Source organism: Pezoporus occidentalis, unplaced genomic scaffold (genome assembly GCF_034315485.1).
Source record: "Pezoporus occidentalis ecotype Australia unplaced genomic scaffold, CSIRO_AGI_Poc_V1 ctg5, whole genome shotgun sequence".
Lineage (NCBI taxonomy): Eukaryota > Metazoa > Chordata > Aves > Psittaciformes > Psittacidae > Pezoporus > Pezoporus occidentalis.
In genome coordinates, this window is record NW_026915835.1 from 11,596,826 (window position 1) to 11,617,927 (window position 21,102).

A 21,102-nucleotide genomic window follows, 5' to 3' on the forward strand; every position below is an offset into this window, starting at 1 on the left:
GGTGAGCTACTGACAGTGAAAACTGGTAAACCAAGATACTCCAGTGTCTTGTCTCTCTCAGCCTTCACTAGCACTGTCTTAATGCTCAGAGACAGGGTTCAAGGCAAAGAACCAGCAGTCATGAATGAGGATCAAATTTAAGGGACTACCCAATTAGACTCAACCCCAACAAGCTCATGGAACCAACTGCCAGCATGCATGGGCATTGGGACAACTAGCTGATGTCCTTGCAGCACCCTTCTCTATCATACCTGAAAGGTATTAGAGACCATGGGAGATCCCCAATGGCTTAAAAGAAAGCAAATGGAGTACTCCCCTTCAGAGCAGTCCAGAAGGGTGATCTGGGGCGCTACAGAGCAGTCAGCCTCCCTCTGGTTTATGGAAAAGTCACAGAGTCCTCTGGGAACAGACTTCTGAGTAGGAAATACCTCTTTGGCTAGTTTGGGTCAGGCGTCCTGTCTCTGCTTCCTGCTGGCTTCCCGTGCCCCTCCTCACTTGAAGAGCACAGAACTGAAAAAGTCCTTGCACTATTGAGCAACAACTAAAAACATCAGTGTTATCAGCGTTGCTCCCAGACTAAGTAGAAGACACAGCACTGCACCACCTGCTAAGAAGAATTAAAAACAACTGTTACAGCTGAACCCAGGACAACCATGAAGGAGAAAGTAAACTAGGAACAGTCAGCATGGATTCACCCAGGGTGAAGCATTTGGTATAGCTAATGGTACCAAACCCTACCTTTCCTTCCTCAGTCAACAGCTGTCCCTCCTCACCAATCACTTCCTGTTCCACAGTACAAAACAGAAGCCCACAGCTGATCTCTTATCAGTTTACACCTTCCTGTTCACAAACAGTATTAAAAGAGCAAAACCATCAGGGAAATCCAGGGACAAGAAAACACTCAGAGCCACCAGGCAGTGAGCACTTGAGAACTACCAATACAGCATATGACCAGGCTGTATTCAAACAACCCAACTGTCAAAAAGCGATCAAAGAAAGCGGCAAATGTTGTGGAAGAGCACCTACAGTATTAAAACCATAACCAAATATATCTGTAACCCAGAAAAGAGAATATGATGCTGCCATCTTCCTAGGACAAACTGACATGACTGCTAAAGGAATTTCCAGTAACTCACCTAGTGCAATGACGTAAGCTCCACACACAGCATCACAAATGAAGAGCAAAGTCAAAGTCAGTGCCTTGGCATCAATACTGATCTCTAGTGTAAACCATGAAAGTAGGAAATAGGCCTCAAATGCAGCCTAATCACCCTAAGGAGGGAGGATGCAGGTGACACCCTTGCGGCTGGTGTTCCCCCAGGGAACAAGGGGAGCGGAGGGATTTGGAGGACATAGGGCGGGGAGACTGATCTGACACCAGCCTTTCCATGAACTTTCCCTTGCTTGGGAACACATGCTGTCCTCTCTCCATTGTATCCCCACTGCCTCTCCTCATCCACCAGGCCCTTGGTCCCAGCCCACCCCAGTGAGCTCTACTGCAGGGCTCACCATCCTCGCATCCATCCTTGTGCAGTGGCAAGAACTGGCAGTGACCTGTGCAGGCAGGGGAGGAGGAACACTGCCTCTTGTTGCTGTTGACTTTTTTGCCTGTGGTTCCTATGATTTTCTGGTGTTTTTAAGTGATGCAGCCAAGCAATAACAACATTTGTAAACGGATGTCTGTGAAAGTAGATGCCCCCAAAATAACAGTTTATTAAGTACTCATCCACCCAGTGTGAAACAAAAGGGGGGGGGGGGGGGGGAGGGGAGTGATGAAGAAAGGGAATTAAAAAAAAAAATTAAAAGGAAAAAAAAATAAAACAAGAAAACAGGATCCTTAAAGCAATTTATGTAAGGGTGTGTTTTGACTTTCAGCTTGGGAACAGAGCTGATAACAATGATGTTTTGGTTTGGCCAAGGACTTTGTGAGCCTCATGCTCTGCCAGGGAGGAGGGGAAGCCAGGAGGAAGCAGAGACAGGACACCTGACCCAAACTGACCAAAGAGGTATTCCATACCACAGCACGCCATGCCCAGGATGTAACTGGGAGTTACCCGGAAGGGCTGGGAGCCTGCAGGGTTGGAGGAGGTATGGGTCGGTGCTTGGTCGGGCTTGGGGGGCAAGTTATCGGTCGGCTGGTGGTGAGGTGATGTATTCTCTTCCCTTGTTATTTCCTTTATCATTATTATTATTGGTGGTAGCAGTAGTGATCTGTGTTATACCTTAGTTACTAAACTGTTCTTACCTCAACCCATGGGAGTTGCATTCTTTTTGATTCTCTTCTCCATCCCTCCGGGAGTAGGGGGAGGGAAAGACGGTTGGGGGGAGCGAGTGAACGAGTTACCTGACTGGGTTTAAACCACGACAGTTCTTTTTGGCGCCCAACGTGGGGCACGAAGGGTTGAGATAACGACAGATCTGACCGGATTAATAGTCACTCATCACAATGCTGATTTATTGGCTCTCAGACTTGTTCCTCTTGATCTCACAGCTTCAGAATGCAGTACATTACTTCGAGCCGGTATCTGCTGTGTTAGTGTTTATCAAGTGTGGGGCTTGGGCTAAGGTTCTTGTCTCACTGTGCTTTATGGCAATGGCTTGTAATACGGGCGGGCTCCAGCAGCAGGGCGGGACGGACGTGGCCGTGGACTTGTACCTGGCCGTCCGGCTGCTCTTCACCGCCCTGGCCCTCACCCTACTCTCCATCTTCGTGAGGCTGCGGGGAGCCGAGGGGGAGCGGCCCCGGGAGCCGGCGGCAGCCGAACCGGCCCGGGAGAGCGGCCCCGGGGACCAAGCGGCGGCGGGAGCGGGCAGGGAAGCCGCGAGCGGTCGGCTGCCGGTGGAGGAGGTCGGGGCGGTCGAGGAGCGGAAGGAGGCGGCTGCCGAGCAGCGGGAGAAGGCGGAGGAGGAGCCGAGCCCCTCGGAAGAGCCGAGCCCCGCGGCCGAGCCCAGCCCCGCAACGGCCGAGAGCATTCCCCGGAAGCCGCCCGCCGAGCCCCAGGAGGATGCAGGAGACCAGGCAGCATTTCCCAGCAAGGCAGAGGAGGAAGAGCTGGACTCAGGAAAAGAGAAGCTGGCGGTGGGAGAGCCGGCAAGCACAGCGGCTACACCAGCCCCAGTGACAAGTACAGCAGCATCGTTTGAGAGTTCTGAAGGTTTTGAATGGCCTTTGGGTACCCTTGGGACCTGCCTGCTGATTGTGATGGGGATCAGCATGTTGGCACACACACAGACTGTGTTCTACCCACGACCATTTTGTCTGATCTCAAAAGTTAAGCAGAGTCAGGTTTGGGTCTTGTCTGGGGTTAGAGACGATATAGGAGGACCAAGAGATTTTCTCCAAGGCTGGAGAGTCATGAGTGGCAGGGTGTGTGGGACAGTATGGGCAAGTATCTAGTCCACTGGGCCCCTCCAGTGCTTTGGAAGCATCGGAAATGGAAGGCAGCTGTATGGAGTCCCCAACAACAAAGCTGCAGAAACTGCTGAAGGGGACAGTGAATTATTTTGAGCCTGGTGGGCCCATGGCACTTCAAGCCATCAGAGCAGAGATGCAACATAGAGATGGACTCATGATTGAGGGGTAGACTTTGCAATGGACACTATTGCCCAGGTTATTCATGAGTGTGAACACTGCACACAGCCTCTCCTGCTCTGGAAGACTGTTACAAGAGATGAAGCCTAACATCATCTACCAGATGGATTCAGCAGCTTTATAGGGACTGGTCCATGCACTAAGATAAGAGTGATGGTATATTGAAAATGTGGGATCTGAGCATGACGTGAATGGTATGGAATAAGGGGTGGATAATGTCCTGGGTTCAGCAGTAGCAGTCATGTTTCTCCTCCCTGGTAGCTGGTGCAGTGCTGTGTTTTGACTTTCGGCCTGGGAACAGAGCTGATAACAATGATGTTTTGGTTTGGCCAAGGACTTTGTGAGCCTCATGCTCTGCCAGGGAGGAGGGGAAGCCGGGAGGAAGCAGAGACAGGACACCTGACCCAAGCTAGCCAAAGAGGTATTCCATACCACAGCACATCATGCCCAGGATGTAACTGGGAGTGAGCCGGAAGGGCTGGGAGTCTGCAGGGTTGGAGGAGGTATGGGTCGGTGCTTGGTCAGGCTTGGGGGGCAAGTTATCAGTCGGCTGGTGGTGAGGTGATGTATTCTCTTCCCTTGTTATTTCCTTTATCATTGTTATCATTGGTGGTAGCAGTAGTGATTTGTGTTATACCTTAGTTACTAAACTGTTCTTATCTCAACCCGTGGGAGTTGCATTCTTTTTGATTCTCCTCTCCGTTCCTCCGGGAGCAGGGGGAGGGAAGAAGGGGGGGAGCGAGTGAACGAGTTGCCTGACTGGGTGTAAACCACGACAAATATACAGCTCTTTCAGTACTTCCCAGCAGGACACAGAACAAGAGTACAATATACATTTAAAAGACTACTCATAAGGCAACCTCAAATAGAATGTAAAGAGAACATCAACAAACGAGTGAAAACTAGGAGTAATCCCTTCTCATAACAAACAACAAAGATTAAAATGATTTTGGTACTATTGCAACATCATGGCATTTGTCTCATGCTGCTGAAGTGCTCTGTGATACTGTAAATTGTTGAGCTATACTGGCTTAAGCTTAGTTTTCTTAAACTAGCCAGTACATAATAAAAATATAATAATGACACACACTTACACAATACTTCAAGTATCTTAGTGTCCTTAAAGAAATAAAGTATAGCAATTATCCATGTGAGAACCAGGAATACAGAAAGATTTCACTTCACCGTGAGCCAATACAAAGGAAAAGGACAATAGTTCAATCACTTCCATTTCTCCTCCATTCTGAACACACTAACATGCCATGTTGAACAAAATACAGTCTGTCATAATGAAGTGACTGCTCTAATGAACATTAAAAAGAAAAATAAATATCAAACTCACTGGCAAGTAGAACAAGATGAAACATAATGATTAACTTTTCTCCTACCAAATTAATCTAAAGATTTTGTGATGCACAACTATTTTACTAAGACGTTTCAACTGAAAGCATTTTAAATAACAAACTCTGCACCATGAAGAAGTTCCTGTGCATCAGCAGGTCTGCACTACCCATCTCTCTGCATAGTCACACGTGGGGGTAAATGTGAGGTAATCCAAGGTAGCTTTCTTGTTAATAAAAGCAGGATTACCTAGCTCACATTTATCACTTTCTCCATAGGAACAGAAGGACTACTTGGAACCTACTGACTTTCACTGCAGTTGCAACCTGAATTAAACTTCTGATGCCACACCAGGCAAGTCAGCAGATCAGAACAGAGAGGCCAGTAATTGTTTTGCATGAAGCCTAAAACACACATTAATATATCTTAGAACTGCACTGCATTGTAGCACAAAACAACAAAGACCTGTGTTGAGTTTCATTGCAGATGTGCAACAGGGTATTAGACTACAGTGCTGTATACCAGCTGATACATGGCATGCTCTGTGCTCCCACGACTATAGCATTAATACCTTTCTGGCAAGATGCAGTGAGCAAAAATCCATACCTCACTGGTTCCTCAATTAGGATTGCAAACTACATCAAAATTACAGTTAAGCTATGGACATTGGATTCCTGAAAGAAACAGAATATGAAGCACACAGAACAGTCATTGAAACTGGAGTCATCGGGGAGAATGATATATGTGCATATATTTGGATGTTTGAAAATTTTTCTTACGTCATTTTTTACATTTTTAACTATTTTTTTAATAGCAATGAAAGAAATGTTGACCTTTCACATCTGTATAAAACAAGCAATTTTCAACTGAAAAGGTGGATTTAGAAATTCACAGTAATCGACAGATATACAGCCTGTACGTACCATGCTTGTTTTTCTTTATGGCTAGAGTTTCTCAGCTGAATAAATCTTCCATGAGATTCCCATCATAAGCTCTGGTACCAGAGCAAGCTGAGAAGTCATACATCATCAAAAAAGCAGACTGGCTTCAAGGTGAGCTCACAGAATAATTGACTGGGGGATAGAAGGCAACCAAACTATAATCTCATGATGTACTTCAGCACTATGATCAAATCAAAGGGTTGACTTCCCTTCTCCCAAAGCCAACATTATTTTTGCAGTCCCTATAAAAACATAAAACTTAGCAATTCATGTTTTTAACATATTGCGTAACTGAATTTTCTACAGCACTGTAACAATATTAAGTTGTGCTAATTTCTGTGTAGTATCACATTCTCTTTGAAACTTTATTCAGTCTTGTAGATAAAATATTATCCTTCGCCTCTACTAAACACATCCTCATTAAATTTAACCTTTTACTAAATGAAATCATCTTGCTGCCCTTCTATCATTATAGGTATGGGAAACCTCCTTCTGGCATGGCACTGTTAACTAAACACAAGCTGTTTGGAGCAGAGATCTTGCTTTGCTTCACTCCTTTGAGACTTGCTACTGCATTCCCAATAGGTACAATCATTATTATCAGAAGATGCCCATTAAAACAGTGTCTAAACACAACTTCCAATTAATTAAACCAACATTCGCAGGGACGGCCATTTATTTGCATAGTGACTCATGAAATGAAATCTGCACCCACAAATGAAAATCTCCATGTTCCTACCATACAAACAACAAACCATACCTGACAGAATAAGGAGTACGTTCCCAGCAGTGCTCTGTAGCAGCCAACTTAACTGCCTAGGAAAAGAAAGGAATGTCAGACAGTGGTCAGTAAATTAAGTCTCAGAGGATCTGGGATACTTCTCTCAGTGAGAATTCCAGACAGCATCATACATCTTACAACCTGCATTTTCTATCTGTAAACTCAAGTTAACTTGGTGAAAAGACTGTCTGGCAAGTAAGTATGCTGACTGAGCTCAGTAAGCTATAGTTTCCTATCAGTATTAAATCTATCACCTTTATATTGCACTTTCGTGTCTGATTGCTGAGGAAAAAAATCCCAAGTAAATAAACCACACCTACACCATGGTGCAAAACCCCCTTAGCCGTCTATTCTGTACAAGGGCTGACTTCAAAACGAGTAAGGAACAGAGTAACACTGTAAATGCTCATTAACTAGCAAGGCAGCAGTGCAGAGACATGCCCAGAGTAAGTAGTTTGGGTCCCAGAAGCAGTCTCAGGATATAGTTTCAGATACAGTTAAACAGCTCTAACTATAAGCCTTTGTCAAAAGCAGCACCCAAGATCTTCTTCCCACCCTTTTCTCCTCATACGATAGAGGATACCCATAATTTCCTAACGCTGTAACTGCAGGATGTATAAAGCCATTCCCTTTCTCCTTTCGGGTTGGGTTTTCCTGGATCAGTGATCACACAATCACAGAATCACAGAATAGTTAGGGTTGGAAAGGACCTTAAGATCATCTAGTTCCAACCCCCTGCCATGGGCACCTCACACTAGACCAGGTTGCTCAAAGCTCCATCCAGCCTGGCCTTGAACACTGTCAGGGATGGAGCATTCACAACTTCCCTGGGCAACCCATTCCAGTGCCTCACCACCCTGACAGTAAAGAACTTCTTCCTTATATCTCATCTAAGCATCCCCTGTTTAACTTTTAACCCATTCCCCCTTGTCCTATCACCACTGTCCCTGATAAACAGTCCATCTCCAGCATCCCTGTAGGCCCCCTTCAGATGCTGGAAGGCTGCTATGAGGTATCCACGCAGCCTTCTCTTCTCCAGGCTGAACAGCCCCAACTTCCTCAGCCTGTCTTCATACAGGAGGTGCTCCAGCCCCATGATCATCCTCATGGCCCTTCTCTGGACTTGTTCCAACAGGTCCATGTCCTTCTTATGTTGAGGACACCAGAACCGCACACAGTACTACAAGTGGGATCCCTGATGTCATTCAGTCACTGGCAATGGATGCAGCAGGAATGCCAGGTTGTAAGCAAAGTTGTTGGAGTTGGCGTTGGCTACCTTTTATTCTTCATGAGAGCTACCACTTAGCATGACACAGCACCCAGAGTTATTTATTAGCTTGTGGTGCTTCATTTGGCTTCAATTAATCCAACTGATGTAGCTGAGGAGCAGCCCTTGGGATGTGTCTTGCACCCTTCTGGGTTGCAAACATACCCTCCAACAGTACTTGGGGAACATAGCTGTATCTCCTTAGGTACATCCTACATGGCTTTGCATCATGCCCTGTAGGTTACGGAATCACAGAATCACAGAATAGTTTGGGTGGGAAAGGACCTTCAAAGATCATCTAGTCCAACTGCCCTGCACTGAGCAGGGACAGGTTTAACTGTAGCATGTTGCCCAGAATCACATCCATGCTGGCCCTGAATGTCTCCAGGGAGGGTGCATCCACCACCTTTGTATGTCCTTAGTGGGTTTTGGGTTCAGATCTTGATCTCCTTCTGAAGAATGTCATGTTTATGGCACTGTAAAGCAACTAATGTATCAGCTGTGTTTCTAACACCCCAGTAACACTCTTCAGGTATCGCTTGCAAGATGAAGAAAACCAACAGAAAAAAAGAGCCAGCTTTCGCACAGAAGAAACTGACACATGAGCAGTCCATGTGCCATTTGTTTCCTCAAGTCAGTGGTGCTAAACACTACGTACTTTGGAAAAAAAAAGCAATTATTTGAAAGATTCATAAAATACAACAGCAAATACTAGAAGTCCTTTTTCTTCTAATAATACAGTGTACATAAGCTGAATGAAACAACACAAACCAGTTCCCTATATAGTCAAGAAGCAAGCTATGATACTGAGAATATCCTCCACTGAATAGGTGCTTTTAGAAATCTACAAAAATAGAACAGATTTCTGTCACTATTACCCAGGCTGAGGTAGAACATGTTTATGTATATAATAACATAAGCATGGATGGCATTCTTCAGACATGAGACAAGACAATCTGCCTGGAGACAAAAGACACAGAGAACATTATTGGCTTGTTAAAGGGTTTTGTCATTTTAGTCATTCCTTTCATAATTCAGCCCTGATAAGGCATAGGAAGGGAAATCGATTAAGCAGAATTAGGGGGTGAATTCAGAGTAAAATATATGATCTTCAAATAATGATTTGAAATAATGCAGGCAGAGGAATGGATGAGATTGCAGATCTGGAAACAAAAAGGCTGATGAAAATTAGAGGTTCATTATTCTCTGTAGTTAAAGATTAATTGTGTGATAGAAGTCGCAAATTCGCATCTCCTTTTAACAAAAGCCTACGGCCCGACTCTGCAAATTCTTGAGAAAGTGTAACTTTGTATGTAAGTCAGACACATGTATCAGTTTTTAGAACTGGACCACATCCTGCAATGACCAGTAAGACTTTTATAAACTTCACAGTAAAGCCAGTCAGTTCTATCCAGCCTAGCTTCTTCATAGTAGCACCAGCTAACAAATTCACTGCCCAATCTGTATTACCACTTAATTTAAAACAGCCTCAATACATTTTTACAATGAGGAGTATTACTTTCAAAATAGTTTCTGGCACAGCCAAGGAATAAATATTTTTTTCCTGCTGAATTACACCACCTTGTATGCATTCACCTACATGGTGAGGGACCACCTTTTAAAGCGTCCTCTGAAGCTGGTTACTAGCATACAAAGATTTTATTGCAGACCTAAAGATCTAAAGCTGTAGGTCACTGGAGGATATTAAATGATAAGCAAATTCACATTTCTAAAGTAATTCTACCCATTTATTAGCAATGCTAGCTCCTGTTTCACAGTAGGGGAGATAATAACGAAGCCTTGTTAAAGGGCAATGCGGTATCTTTTATGTACTGTCTTTTTTTCATTTGTGATAAAGTCATTAAAGCAGCACTGTGTCTTCTTGAAGCCTCAAACAATAGTCTGCATTAAATCTCCTGTGCAAAATTAAGGACAGTAGTTCACTGGGAAAATAAGCATCTGTTCTTGCTAATGCTGATGGCCTTCTAAAAATCATGAAACTACTCTAAATTGGCGATTATAAAACAAAGCAGAACTCTTTTAACTTTTTCCAAAGCAAAGTGAAAATCCATTTCTCTTGTAAATACTTCTTTGTTCCAAATCTGCCTAGTAACCTCTACCTCATATGGCATGTCTTCCTCATGGGCTCGCCTAAATCCCATTCTCCCATAATCACCTAGCTTGAGCTCAGTGTCTTTTGAACTCGGGCTGGTAAAGGTTTGTCTACACTGCACCAGTGGAGGCTGCAGCTCCTGAGCCCTGCCCACCTCTCCTCTAGTCACAGGCTCAAGGGAACTGGTGCATAGCTGAAACACAGGTATCAACTCCAGTTTCCTTTGGCCTCAGCTAAAGACTGAACTGGTTTACAGTGGGAGTAGCTGACACAACGAACATGGATACTGTACTCTCTGGTCTGATCGCTCAGCCCTCGCGACCCTGGTTAAAGCCACTGGTGCTCCAGGCTCTGTTGGTTTCACCCCTTCACAACTGACACAGCCTTCAGGATCCCATAACCACAGATGAAACTTTCTTGTCGTAACCCTTAAACGATGTCTCACTTCTGCAGCAAACCTAGAGCCAATAGCAGATACCAAGCATGAACAGCAAAAAAAAACCCAGTTGTCTTCCTACAGGTTTTGGACAAGTTTGACTAGTCTTGCCTGGTGTTCAGCGCCCTAAGTGATGAAGCTTTGGACACTACTTTCAGAAGACTCAAAATGCCTTCTTAGATTGCAGATTTTCAAATCAGAAATCACATCTCCCTGTATACCCATACACCATGACGGAGGTGCAACACTAGGGACTTTGGGCACTAGAACAACATAAACAGACATTTTAATTTCAAATTCATGCTACTTGGATCGCACTTTAGTTCCCATTCTATACTTCCCAGCTATGATATTCATCTTCCCAAACAGCTCCACATGCTGTTTTCAGTAATCACATCCTTCAAACAGTTGTCCCTGTTATGTCTACCAATACCTAGATATTCAAAACAGTCTCCAAAGCACACACTAAACATCTGTTTCAACCACCTTTTCCTTCAGAGTTTAAGCTGTTTGATGGAAAATTGCCATGCTAATGGCTAGCTGCTCTGTTAGTGAACTGGAGAATTCATTTTGTATTTATTGATTGTTCCCTAATGAAGAGTCATAAAGGTGCCAGAGACTCTTGACCAGACACTACTTAATTAGTACCAAAGCACATAAAATCCAAAATCCAACCAAACTCATTATCCAATGGCTCAGTCACTGGAAAAGAAAATGATGACATCATTTTCAGTTTACAGAGAAGTCCATAAAATTTTATTAAAAAAGCCCTAAGGAAATTAAAAACTATATAAATTGCTCATTTCCTTCCAGTTCCTCGGACACCAAAGAGGTCTTCCAGAATCAAATCACACTTTGCTAAAGGAAGTATTCTCCATAAAGGAGCCAGCAACATGCATAGACTTTATTTGAAATGAGACAAAGGCAAATGCCAATAAAATATTTGTCTTCTAAACAATACAGGGAAAGGTTTATGTTACATACAAAGGACATAATGCAAAGCATCCTTAAGGTATTAAAAATTACCTTTAATGGTCTTTTCATCATCGTGTTTCATACAATAGTCCACATTTTATGTTGCCTTAAATTATGTTGTACTGGAGCATTTTCTGAGGGTACTTGCTCTCAAGAAGGCAGAAAGATGAGCAAGAACTCCATTAAATGCTCTTTCTTCCTTTCTCAAACTTAAAGCCTCAAAACCATTGAATAACTGGTATCTCTTTGCAAGTCTCAAATTAAGTCATTATGAAAGTTAATTCCCTCTCTTCCATATCATGTAAATTCTCAAATAACTGAGAAAATAGCAGGAAGGAAAGAAAGGACAACAGAAGGGAAGTAAAAGCCCATTCTCTACATGGTGATAGCACTGCTGCCTCTAGTATGCTCTGCTTGTTGAAGGCATCTGTCTTCAGAGCAGTAAGGTGGCTTTGATTCTTTGGGATAACATAAGATGCACACAAAGAAACAAAGATGCGTGATAACACAAAAGCCATTAACTACAGCTGGCCTCATATTAATGCACAATTACTACCACATATGTAAGAAAATACCCTTAACGCGTCTGAAAACGTAGTCTTCCATTTTCCTGAAACTGACCACCCCGAAGCCAAACACTTGTTCTGAGAAAAACTCAAAACCCTGTTCATGATCTCTATACTGCATTCAGCAGTCAATGTGACATCAGCTTTAACCATCTGAAACATCTAGCCCTCTTAGCATAATGATAAACCAGAGTATTCCACCAGAAAGAAAGCAGGTTTACACAAACAGAAAAAGGAGTGGGACACTCATATAAAGGATGAAGCAACCACAGTAAATATCCCAAGGAGGCAGAACAGCAAAGACATGTATAGGGTTCTCAGACATGAATTTTGCTTCTTTGCAATAATCCATTATTCCTTCCTGTTTTTACAAACTGCCTCTTTTTTAATAACCAGGAATTTACACCAACAGCATCATGGCTATCCTAGACAATTTCAGTAAGTCTTCTACAGAGTCTTGGTTTGTGTTCTCAGCAGACAAGACTGGATGCTCACCAGTACATCTCTCAAGAAAATGTGCTCCAAAAGAGTAGAAATGAAGAGAAACATAGAAAATAAAATGACAGTAAAACAGGAGGAACAGCTAAGTACAGAGAAGCTCAGGAAGAGTCACCAGTGTGCTACAGAGTGAGGCCACACAGAAACCTCTGCTTACCCCCTGCTCAGATTCCAGCAGCTCTGTTTTGACTCTGACTGCCGGCATCCCATCAAGCATTAACATTCTGTTCTCAAAGGCGCTGATGTCCTAAGGCAAAAAAGGACAAGGTTAATAAAAAAAGTGATGAAAACACTCAGTTTAATTCACTGGTTTAGTTCTACAATATTGCAGACGTAAGTTTCTTTTAACAGAAATGAAGTTAACAAAGATGTAATATTTATTTCAAGGAGTAACTGCCAAGTGACTACTTCTGTTAAAACAACAAATTATACCTCCAGTTATCCTTAAAAGAGAACTAAATCTTTTTAAGCAACAAGGGAAAAATCGTCTCCAATTACTATTTTTTAATTTTAAATTAATCATGCAGGTGCATGTATATAAATTCCTTGCTTTAGAACTGGAAAGGAAAGGAGTGTTGTGAAATAGCTTTGGGCTTTTGGCAGTGTACTTGGGTATATTTGTTTTCAGTCAAAATATTTGTATTTCTGTATTACCTAGAGAAAGCATACGCTTGAATTCAGAGAAGTTATAGTGAAGGCCTTTGCAGACACACATCATAAATTAACATACATGTATAACTCTTCAGACCTCATATCACTGTCTTGTGAAGTTACCAGCATTAGTGAAAATCTCTACACAAACACCTCTGACACGAGAAGTAAAAAAACATGTTAAAAACATGCATTGTCCTTGTAGTAATAAGAAGTATAGGGTAAAAGTTTCAATCTGAAGAGAGATTAGCAGAACACTGTGCTTCTCTGAATCAATACCCCTGTGATGAACATCTCATCCCACTGTTGCTGGAGTAGTTTACGGAGACATGCAAAACTACCTCCTATGCCTTCAGTTCAAACACCACCTCAACCTGAGCCAATATTCTATTCCAGCCGAGGCTCAAGGCTGCTCTTTGAAAGCTAACCCCTTCAGCTGCAATTTAGTTTGGACAACAGAGAGAGAGTAAAAGACATTTTATCCTTCAAGCTAGAGTTTGAGCTTATGAATGCAGGCACCTTGGTCAGCGGTATAGAAATCCAAAGACACCACAGCTATTTTTCAAACAGCAAAACTACAGCACGTTCTGCATGTAAGTGAGTGAATCACTTACTGATCTGCAGCCCTGTCTGGAAGGCAGCACTCAGGCCTGGAAAATCACCTCCACTCTGTTACCTTGTAGTCCTCAATAAACCACACTGTAAAGGGAAAACACTTTCCCTGTGTGGCGTGGGCAGCAGATCTGTTCAGTGCTGCATGGTGCTGTTATTCATAAAGAATATGTTCATAGCCCTGTTTCTTCTCACGGTTGCTTCAGAGTTTTCAGAAGAATGGTCTGTCCTAATGGAGCTTCCAAAATACTTTTCAAAAACTTAAATTACATGAAATATTTTCCTTTTTTTTTTTTTTTAAATTAATGCATCTCAGCCCATGATCTTCATTTTCACAGTTATAAGGATTGCACCAACTGCTTATTTTTGTATACTCCTTTACTTTATTGTAATTTAAATAACATGCCGAGGCAGGCAAACTGATATGTCTGTGCTCCACAGAGCAAATGACCTGTTTAAAATCCCCATCACCCTCACTTTGAACCCCATGTGTTACAGCACACAGAGCCACGGTTTGATACCACAGGGCAGGCAAGAACTTCATGCCAAAGCAGACAAGCAAATGCAACAGCAAATGCAATCTCTACTTTTTTTCCTTAAAAAGTTGATTTAGATAGTTCATAAAAAGCTCTAAATGCTTAAGTTATAAAATTTCAGATCAAGTAAGTAATTTTCAGTGGAAAGCCACCACATTCAAACATGTGTGAATGAAGATGAGTTAAGTTGTCGAAATGCCCTGGTCCATGCTATGCTACCACTGTGTATCTCCTGTGATTTAAACTTAACAATAGGAAGAAGGGAAATTAAAAAGGGGGGGGGGGGGGAAGCAACAAGCTCTTCCTATGTCTTCTTTGTGATTTATTTTGTGCATCTTGGCTTTTATTCAGTGTTCGAGACATGAGGGTGGGAAAAGAATAGGAAGGGCTCCAATGCCGCAAAACAGCTGGTTGAAATTGTTCCATGCTTTACATCCCTCTTCCCAGCAAGGGTGGTGCTCTGTTTATTAATCAGAAGTGGATCTGCTCGGGTGTCACTGAGCTCCAGCCCTTTGGATGTGGTTTGGGGTGGAGCAAGAGCAGGAGCCAGCCTGGCATTCCTGGTTCCCCCAGTGCCTATTCTGCAGGCAGAGAGGTCCCTCTCCCTTGTTGATTTATACACAGCACAGTTGAATTTTACAGCAAGATCAGGAATACACCATCATCAAGCATCCCTTAGGCTGTTTAGCTCCTAGACAAAGAAGGATGAGCTGATATTGCTTTGTGTCCCTGAGGAGGTCTTACCCGCCTGAACGAAGGGAGCAGGCTGGCTTGTCCAGGAGGGACAGGCAGAAGGAGGGGGAAAGACAAAGCACCACCGAGGAAAGGCAGGTTTAATGAACTGTTAGAATCTGATTAGAGGCTAATGTCCCTTTTAGTGCTTTGTACCAATTTACAGCTGATATACTTGAACCATTTTTCCCCACTGGCTGTGATAAACTCATTAGTTTTAAAAATGCAAGCTAACCAGAGCCTTTGAAGTTTAAAACTGATAAATCATGAAAACCTGACTAGTTCATGTACCATTTAACACATTTACATTTAACTAAATTTTCATAGCACTCGCTTCCCCTTTTGTTCTCTAAAACCATATTTCTTAAAAGCAGCACTCTGTGTTCTGAGTGCTTATCTGAAGAGTGAATGCAGTGAGTAGCTCTGGCTTTTGGGTTACTTATAATTCAGAGTAGCAATAATCATACAAGCAGACTGTTTCCAAACTATTTGATCCCTTCTGCTTGCTAACTGGAACACCATTTTGTGACACAGCCTGGGGAGCCACTGCCTGGTAACAGCAGAGTAGATAGATCCAGTCTGTGTGCTATACATATGGATGACGTGTTTAGCCTAATATTTGCCCAGAGAACTCATATTTCCAAACTGTGCTCTCCCGCCATATCCAGCGTTTGTGCTACAGTATGTCCAAAGCCATTTGGCAAATAGGATGCAGTAGCTGTGGTTTGCATATCTAAAGCATCCCTATGGGGCTGGGGGTGTGAACTGAGCTCCCCCAGGAGCCTCTCCAGTCAGCTGGTCAGATGGAACATCCACACCTGAGTGAGGCCAGGCTGCTCCAGTGTCCCAGGTTAACTGATGACACTCAGGAGACCCACCAGCAGAGACTGGTGATACAATGTATTATTGCACCAATGTGTTTTTCAGGCCACAATCCCCTCCTGGCTCACTCAACTCTCTTCAACTGTAGCAGCTAACTCCCAAAATTTCCCAGGTGAAGGTGACCTGACAGCTCTTTCTTCTCTATTCTCCTCCCTCCCACCCCTACCCACCCAGTGTAATCCAGTCACCAACCTAGGTAAAACACATAGCTGATATATGTCCTCAACCGGGCATGTAATCAAGCCAAACACTGCATGACCTTACCAAAACATCTGTTCTCTTGGATTAATAAACTAGTTCACCCTAAAAGAGATCAACCTCTCTTTCTTGGTGCCATCCATTAGAGTCCTTCACTAATCACTTTTGGGCATTTATTCCCTTGAAAGATTAATTAAAAACACAAATCATGCCCAGGTCCGTATGGGCAACTGCTATTAGAGCAGTTATTACAGAAGACTGATAAGCTCACAGGCTTACAAACTCTTCTTCTGAGGAGTTATGGCAATCAGTCTAATAACAAGACTCTCCCTCCTCCTAAAAGGCCTACATTTGCAGTACAGCATCCCTGCAACTACAGCTGTCATTTTCTTAATGGGATGTCTTTCTGCTGCAAGTTTTAATCAAGTTATCTTCAGCTACTTCAGAGGAAGATAAAATAAAACTAAACTGCATATCTAATCCTGGTACAAATCCACCCCAGCATCCTGTAGTACTTATTTAATTATAAATTATAACATTATGAATTTTGGCTCCAGACTTGACTTGGGGAAAAATTATTTAATATGCTGCCAATTAAAAAACAGCTGGATGAAAACAAAAACTGTCACACCTTCCCTCCCCTGCCCCACCCTCCCCCCTTCTTCCCAGGTCCCACTTCATTCCAAGTCTTCTTTACTTTTCTGTACAAACTTAACCTCTAACATGGCACACTTTCAATTTTGAGAAACGAAGTATCAGTTGGGGGAAAGGCAGTCTCAGATTCAACACCCAAGCTACAGAAAAAAGTTTCAAGTTTAAGGGGAGTAGGTTTGAGTAGCTAATGGCCAGGAACAGCCCTTAAGCAGTCTTTCTGTCTCATAGCTATGACTTAACAACTTTCCCTACCTCATACTCTACTTAGTTTTATACAAGTTCTCCACACATTTAGTAATTTCTTAATTCACCATTGTATTCTCATTTTATTGTTCCAAAATTACTTCTGTGAAAAGCGTTTTTGACAGAAACACAAATTTTGAAGTTTTCCTTTTTCATACAGGTATCTTAGAAACACCACTGAACTAACCACAAAGTAGCCTGCATCACTTGTAGCAATAAGATTACCTTGTTGATTTTTCTGAACACGAAAACCGAAACTTGTGTTATTCTCATTACTTACTTACACTACCATACTGAAGTCATCCATCAGTCAAAGCAACAGCATAACATCTCAAGGCAAAAAAATCTGAAGTGATCTACTGAAAGCAAAGCTTTTGAAGATAAGACAGATCCTTTTAAGGATACAACTATGTAAGATTTCCAAAGTCAGAATTGCTTTTTCTCTTTGTTTCAAAGGACAACAGAAGAAGGAAAGACTACCACCCCTTCTCAAATAAAACTATCTCCATAGGGAAAAGAAGCCAAGGAGAATGTCTTCTTTCCAAATTCCCAAAGGAAAGAATCACTGTTTTCTACTACGTCAGCCTCCTGAAGACCTTTATATACCATACAATGAGATTTGTTAGTCACTTAAATGTAGTTATCTCTAGGGTGAAGCGTAGCAGTTAACATTGCCACAGTATGTATAAAAGCAGTTCATTCCAAAAGTGAAGGAAACAACCATCTAATAGAAAATAAAAGTAAATTTATGTGGCTAGAAGATAATCACTCAACTGGGAGTTCTGCCAGGGAATCGAGGTTAACAGCCCATGTCTTGCCATAAGATCTTCATCATAATGTAATTATGTCTATAGCTGTGTGAAATGTTCATAATGTAAGCAGAGATTCTGGTAGTCCTGCATTTTACTCCGCACTTGAATTTCCAATCGAATTTACCAGAAAAGAAAATTATGGTTTTTACGATACTTTTTATGATTTATTGATGCTTCAAGGAAAACCAAAACAATTTCTTGAACAAAAAGTAGAGTGAAGCCTTAAACGTCATACTGTTTTCATGTGAAACTGGGTGGGACTGATTTGAGTTCATTTCAATTCAAAATGTTATTTCTTCAGTGAGAAGAGAATGCAGAGTTTGCAAAAGCCTGGGTGAACAATATGGACATACACACTGCAGTTTATGTCTTATCTAAAAAACCCTGAAAGTTTAAAACACCACAGCAATGGAATTCTGGAAATATGTTAGCACAGCAGCTCAGAATGAGAGTGAAGAATAATTAACTAAAGCTAACAAGATTATTTCTCACTCATCTACATACATCTCTCCTGTCTGCTTGTTAGCCCTGAACAGAGCTCAGGGTGGACCCAAATGCAGGACATGAAATTCCATACATCATCTCGTGACACAGGAAACTGTGTCAGGAGGGCAGTCTAGACGTAGGCATATGTCTATCACAGACATGCATCTGCATGGCAACCAGTGACCACAGAGATCATAGCTCTAAGCTTTCACAGTATCACACAGTATCACAATATGCTAGAGATTGGAAGGGACCTCAAAAGATCATCTAGTCCAATCCCCCTGCCGGAGCAGGAACACCTAGATAATGTTACACAGGAATGTGTCCAGGCAAGTTTTGAATGTCTCCAGGGAAGGAGACTCCACAACCTCCCTGGGCAGCCTGTTCCAGTGTTCCGTCACCCTCACTGAGAAGAATTTCCTTCTCAAGTTTAAGTGGAACCTCTTGTGTTCCAGTTTGTACCCATTACCCCTTGTCCTATCAGTGTTTACCACTGAGTAGAGCCTGGCTCCATCCTCGTGACACCCCTCCTTTATATATTTATATACACTAATAAGGTCACCCCTCAGTCTCCTCTTCTCCAAACTATAGAGACCCAGCTCCCTCAGTCTTTCCTCATAAGGGAGATGCTCCACACCCTTAATCATCTTGGTTGCCCTGCGCTGGACTCTCTCCAGCAGCTCCCTGTCCTTCTTGAACTGAGGGGCCCAGAACTGGACACAATATTCCAGAGGGGGTCTCACCAGGGCAGAGTAGAGGGGAAGGAGGACCTCTCTCGGCCTACTGACCACCCCCCTTCTAATACACCCCAGGATGCCATTGGCCTCCTTGGCCACAAGGCCACAGTGTTGGCTCATGGTCATCCTGTCGTCCACTAGGACCCCCGGGTCCCTCTCCCCTACACTGCTCTCTAACAGGTCCTTCCCCAACCTATACTGGAACCTGGGGTTGTTCCTGCCCAGATGCAGGACTCTACACTTTCCCTTGTTATATTTCATCAAGTTATTCCCTGCCCAACTCTCCAGCCTGTCCAGGTCTTGCTGGATGGCAGCACAGCCTTCTGGCGTGTCAGCCACTCCTCCCAGCTCAGTGTCATCAGCAAACTTGCTGATAGTACACTCAATTCCCTCATCTAAATTGTTGATGAATATATTAAATAATACTGGTCCCAGTACTGACCCTTGAGGCACTCCACTAGTTACAGGCCTCCAACTAGACTCCGCCCCATAGACTACAACTCTCTGGCTTCTCTCCTTCAGCCAGTTCACAGTCCACCTCACTACCTGATCATCCAGACCACACTTCCTCAATTTAGCTGTGAGGATGCTGTGGGAGACTGTGTCAAATGCTTTGCTGAAGTCAAGGTAGACCACATCCACCGCTCTGCCATCATCCATCCACTGTGTTATTTCCTCATAAAAGGCTAAGAGATTGGTCAAGCATGATTTCCCCTTGGTGAAGCCATGTTGACTGCCCCTCATAACCCTCTTATCCTTGATATGCCTTAAGATGGCACCAAGGATAAGGTGTTCCATCACTTTCCCAGGGATGGAGGTGAGGCTGACCGGTCTATAGTTACCCGGGTCCTCCTTCTTGCCCTTTTTGAAGACTGGAGTGACATTTGCTTTCCTCCAGTCCTCAGGCACCTCTCCCGTTTCCCAAGACTTGGTAAAGATGATGGAGAGTGGTCTAGCAATGACTTCCGCCAGTCCCCTCAGCACCCGCCGGTGCATCCCATCTGGACCCATGGATTTATGGATGTCCAGATTGCTCAACTGATCTCTAACCCATTCCTCATCGACTAAGGCAAACCGCTCCGTTGACCTGACTTCATCTAAGGTCTCAGGGGTACAGGGCTCTTCAGGACTGCCTGCAGCAGAGTAGACAGAGAGAAAGAAGGCATTCAGTAACTCTGCCATCTCTGTATCTTCTGTCACCAGGGCACCCATCCCATTCATCAGTGGGCCTACATTGCCTCTGGTGTTAGTTTTATCTGCCATGTATTTGAAAAAGCTCTTTTAGGTGTCCTTGACCCTTCTCGCCAGGTTTAATTCTAAGGAGGCCTTAGCCATCCTAGCTGCCTTCCTACATCCCCTAGCAGCAGCCTTATATTCCTCCCAAGTGGCCAGCCCCTCCTTCCATGACCTGTAAACTCTCCTCTTCCACTTGAGCATACCCAGCAATTCCCTATTTAGCCACACAGGTCTCTTGGCCCTCTTCCTTGACTTCCTACGTGTCGGGATGCTCCGATCTTGAGCACGGAAAAAGCAGTCCTTGAATGTCAACCAACTATCTTGGGCCCCTTTACCTTCAAACAGCCTTGCCCATGGGATTTCCCCTAGCAATTGCTTGAAAAGGCCAAAATTTGCCCTGCTGAAGTCCAGGGTTGCAATTCTACTTGCTATTCTACTGGTCCTACCACACAAGATCCTGAACTTCCACCATCTCGTGGTCGCTGCAACCAAGGCAGCCCTCAACCCTTACTGCTTCAACCAGACCCTCCTTGTTAGTGAGGATGAGATCCAGCAGCGCTCCTCTCCTGGTTGGCTCATCCACCATTTGCAGGAGGAAGTTATCATCCATACACTGGAGGAACCTCCTGGACTGCGGCTGGGTTGCCGAGTGGTCCTTCCAGCAAACATCAGGGAAGTTAAAATCCCCCACGACGACCACGGCCTGTGACTGTGAGGCCGCTCTCAGCTGCCTGTAGAAGGCCTCGTCAACTTCCTCACCCTGATCTGGTGGTTTGTAACAGACACCACAACAGTATCGCCCCTGCCAGCCTG

At 43.6% G+C, this 21,102-nt stretch overlaps 1 protein-coding gene across 7 annotated transcripts in view; it reads right to left on the minus strand.

The window, feature by feature from the left end:
- The window catches only part of KLF12 (KLF transcription factor 12), a 263,442-nt gene that overhangs the window by 148,497 nt on the left and 93,843 nt on the right, over nucleotides 1-21,102 (minus strand). For all 7 annotated transcript variants that reach the window (XM_062636889.1, XM_062636888.1, XM_062636890.1 and 4 more), the window contains one exon: nucleotides 12,668-12,757. In XM_062636889.1, the coding sequence (XP_062492873.1) occupies nucleotides 12,668-12,757 (90 nt within the window). The remainder of the gene's footprint in view (nucleotides 1-12,667; nucleotides 12,758-21,102) is intronic.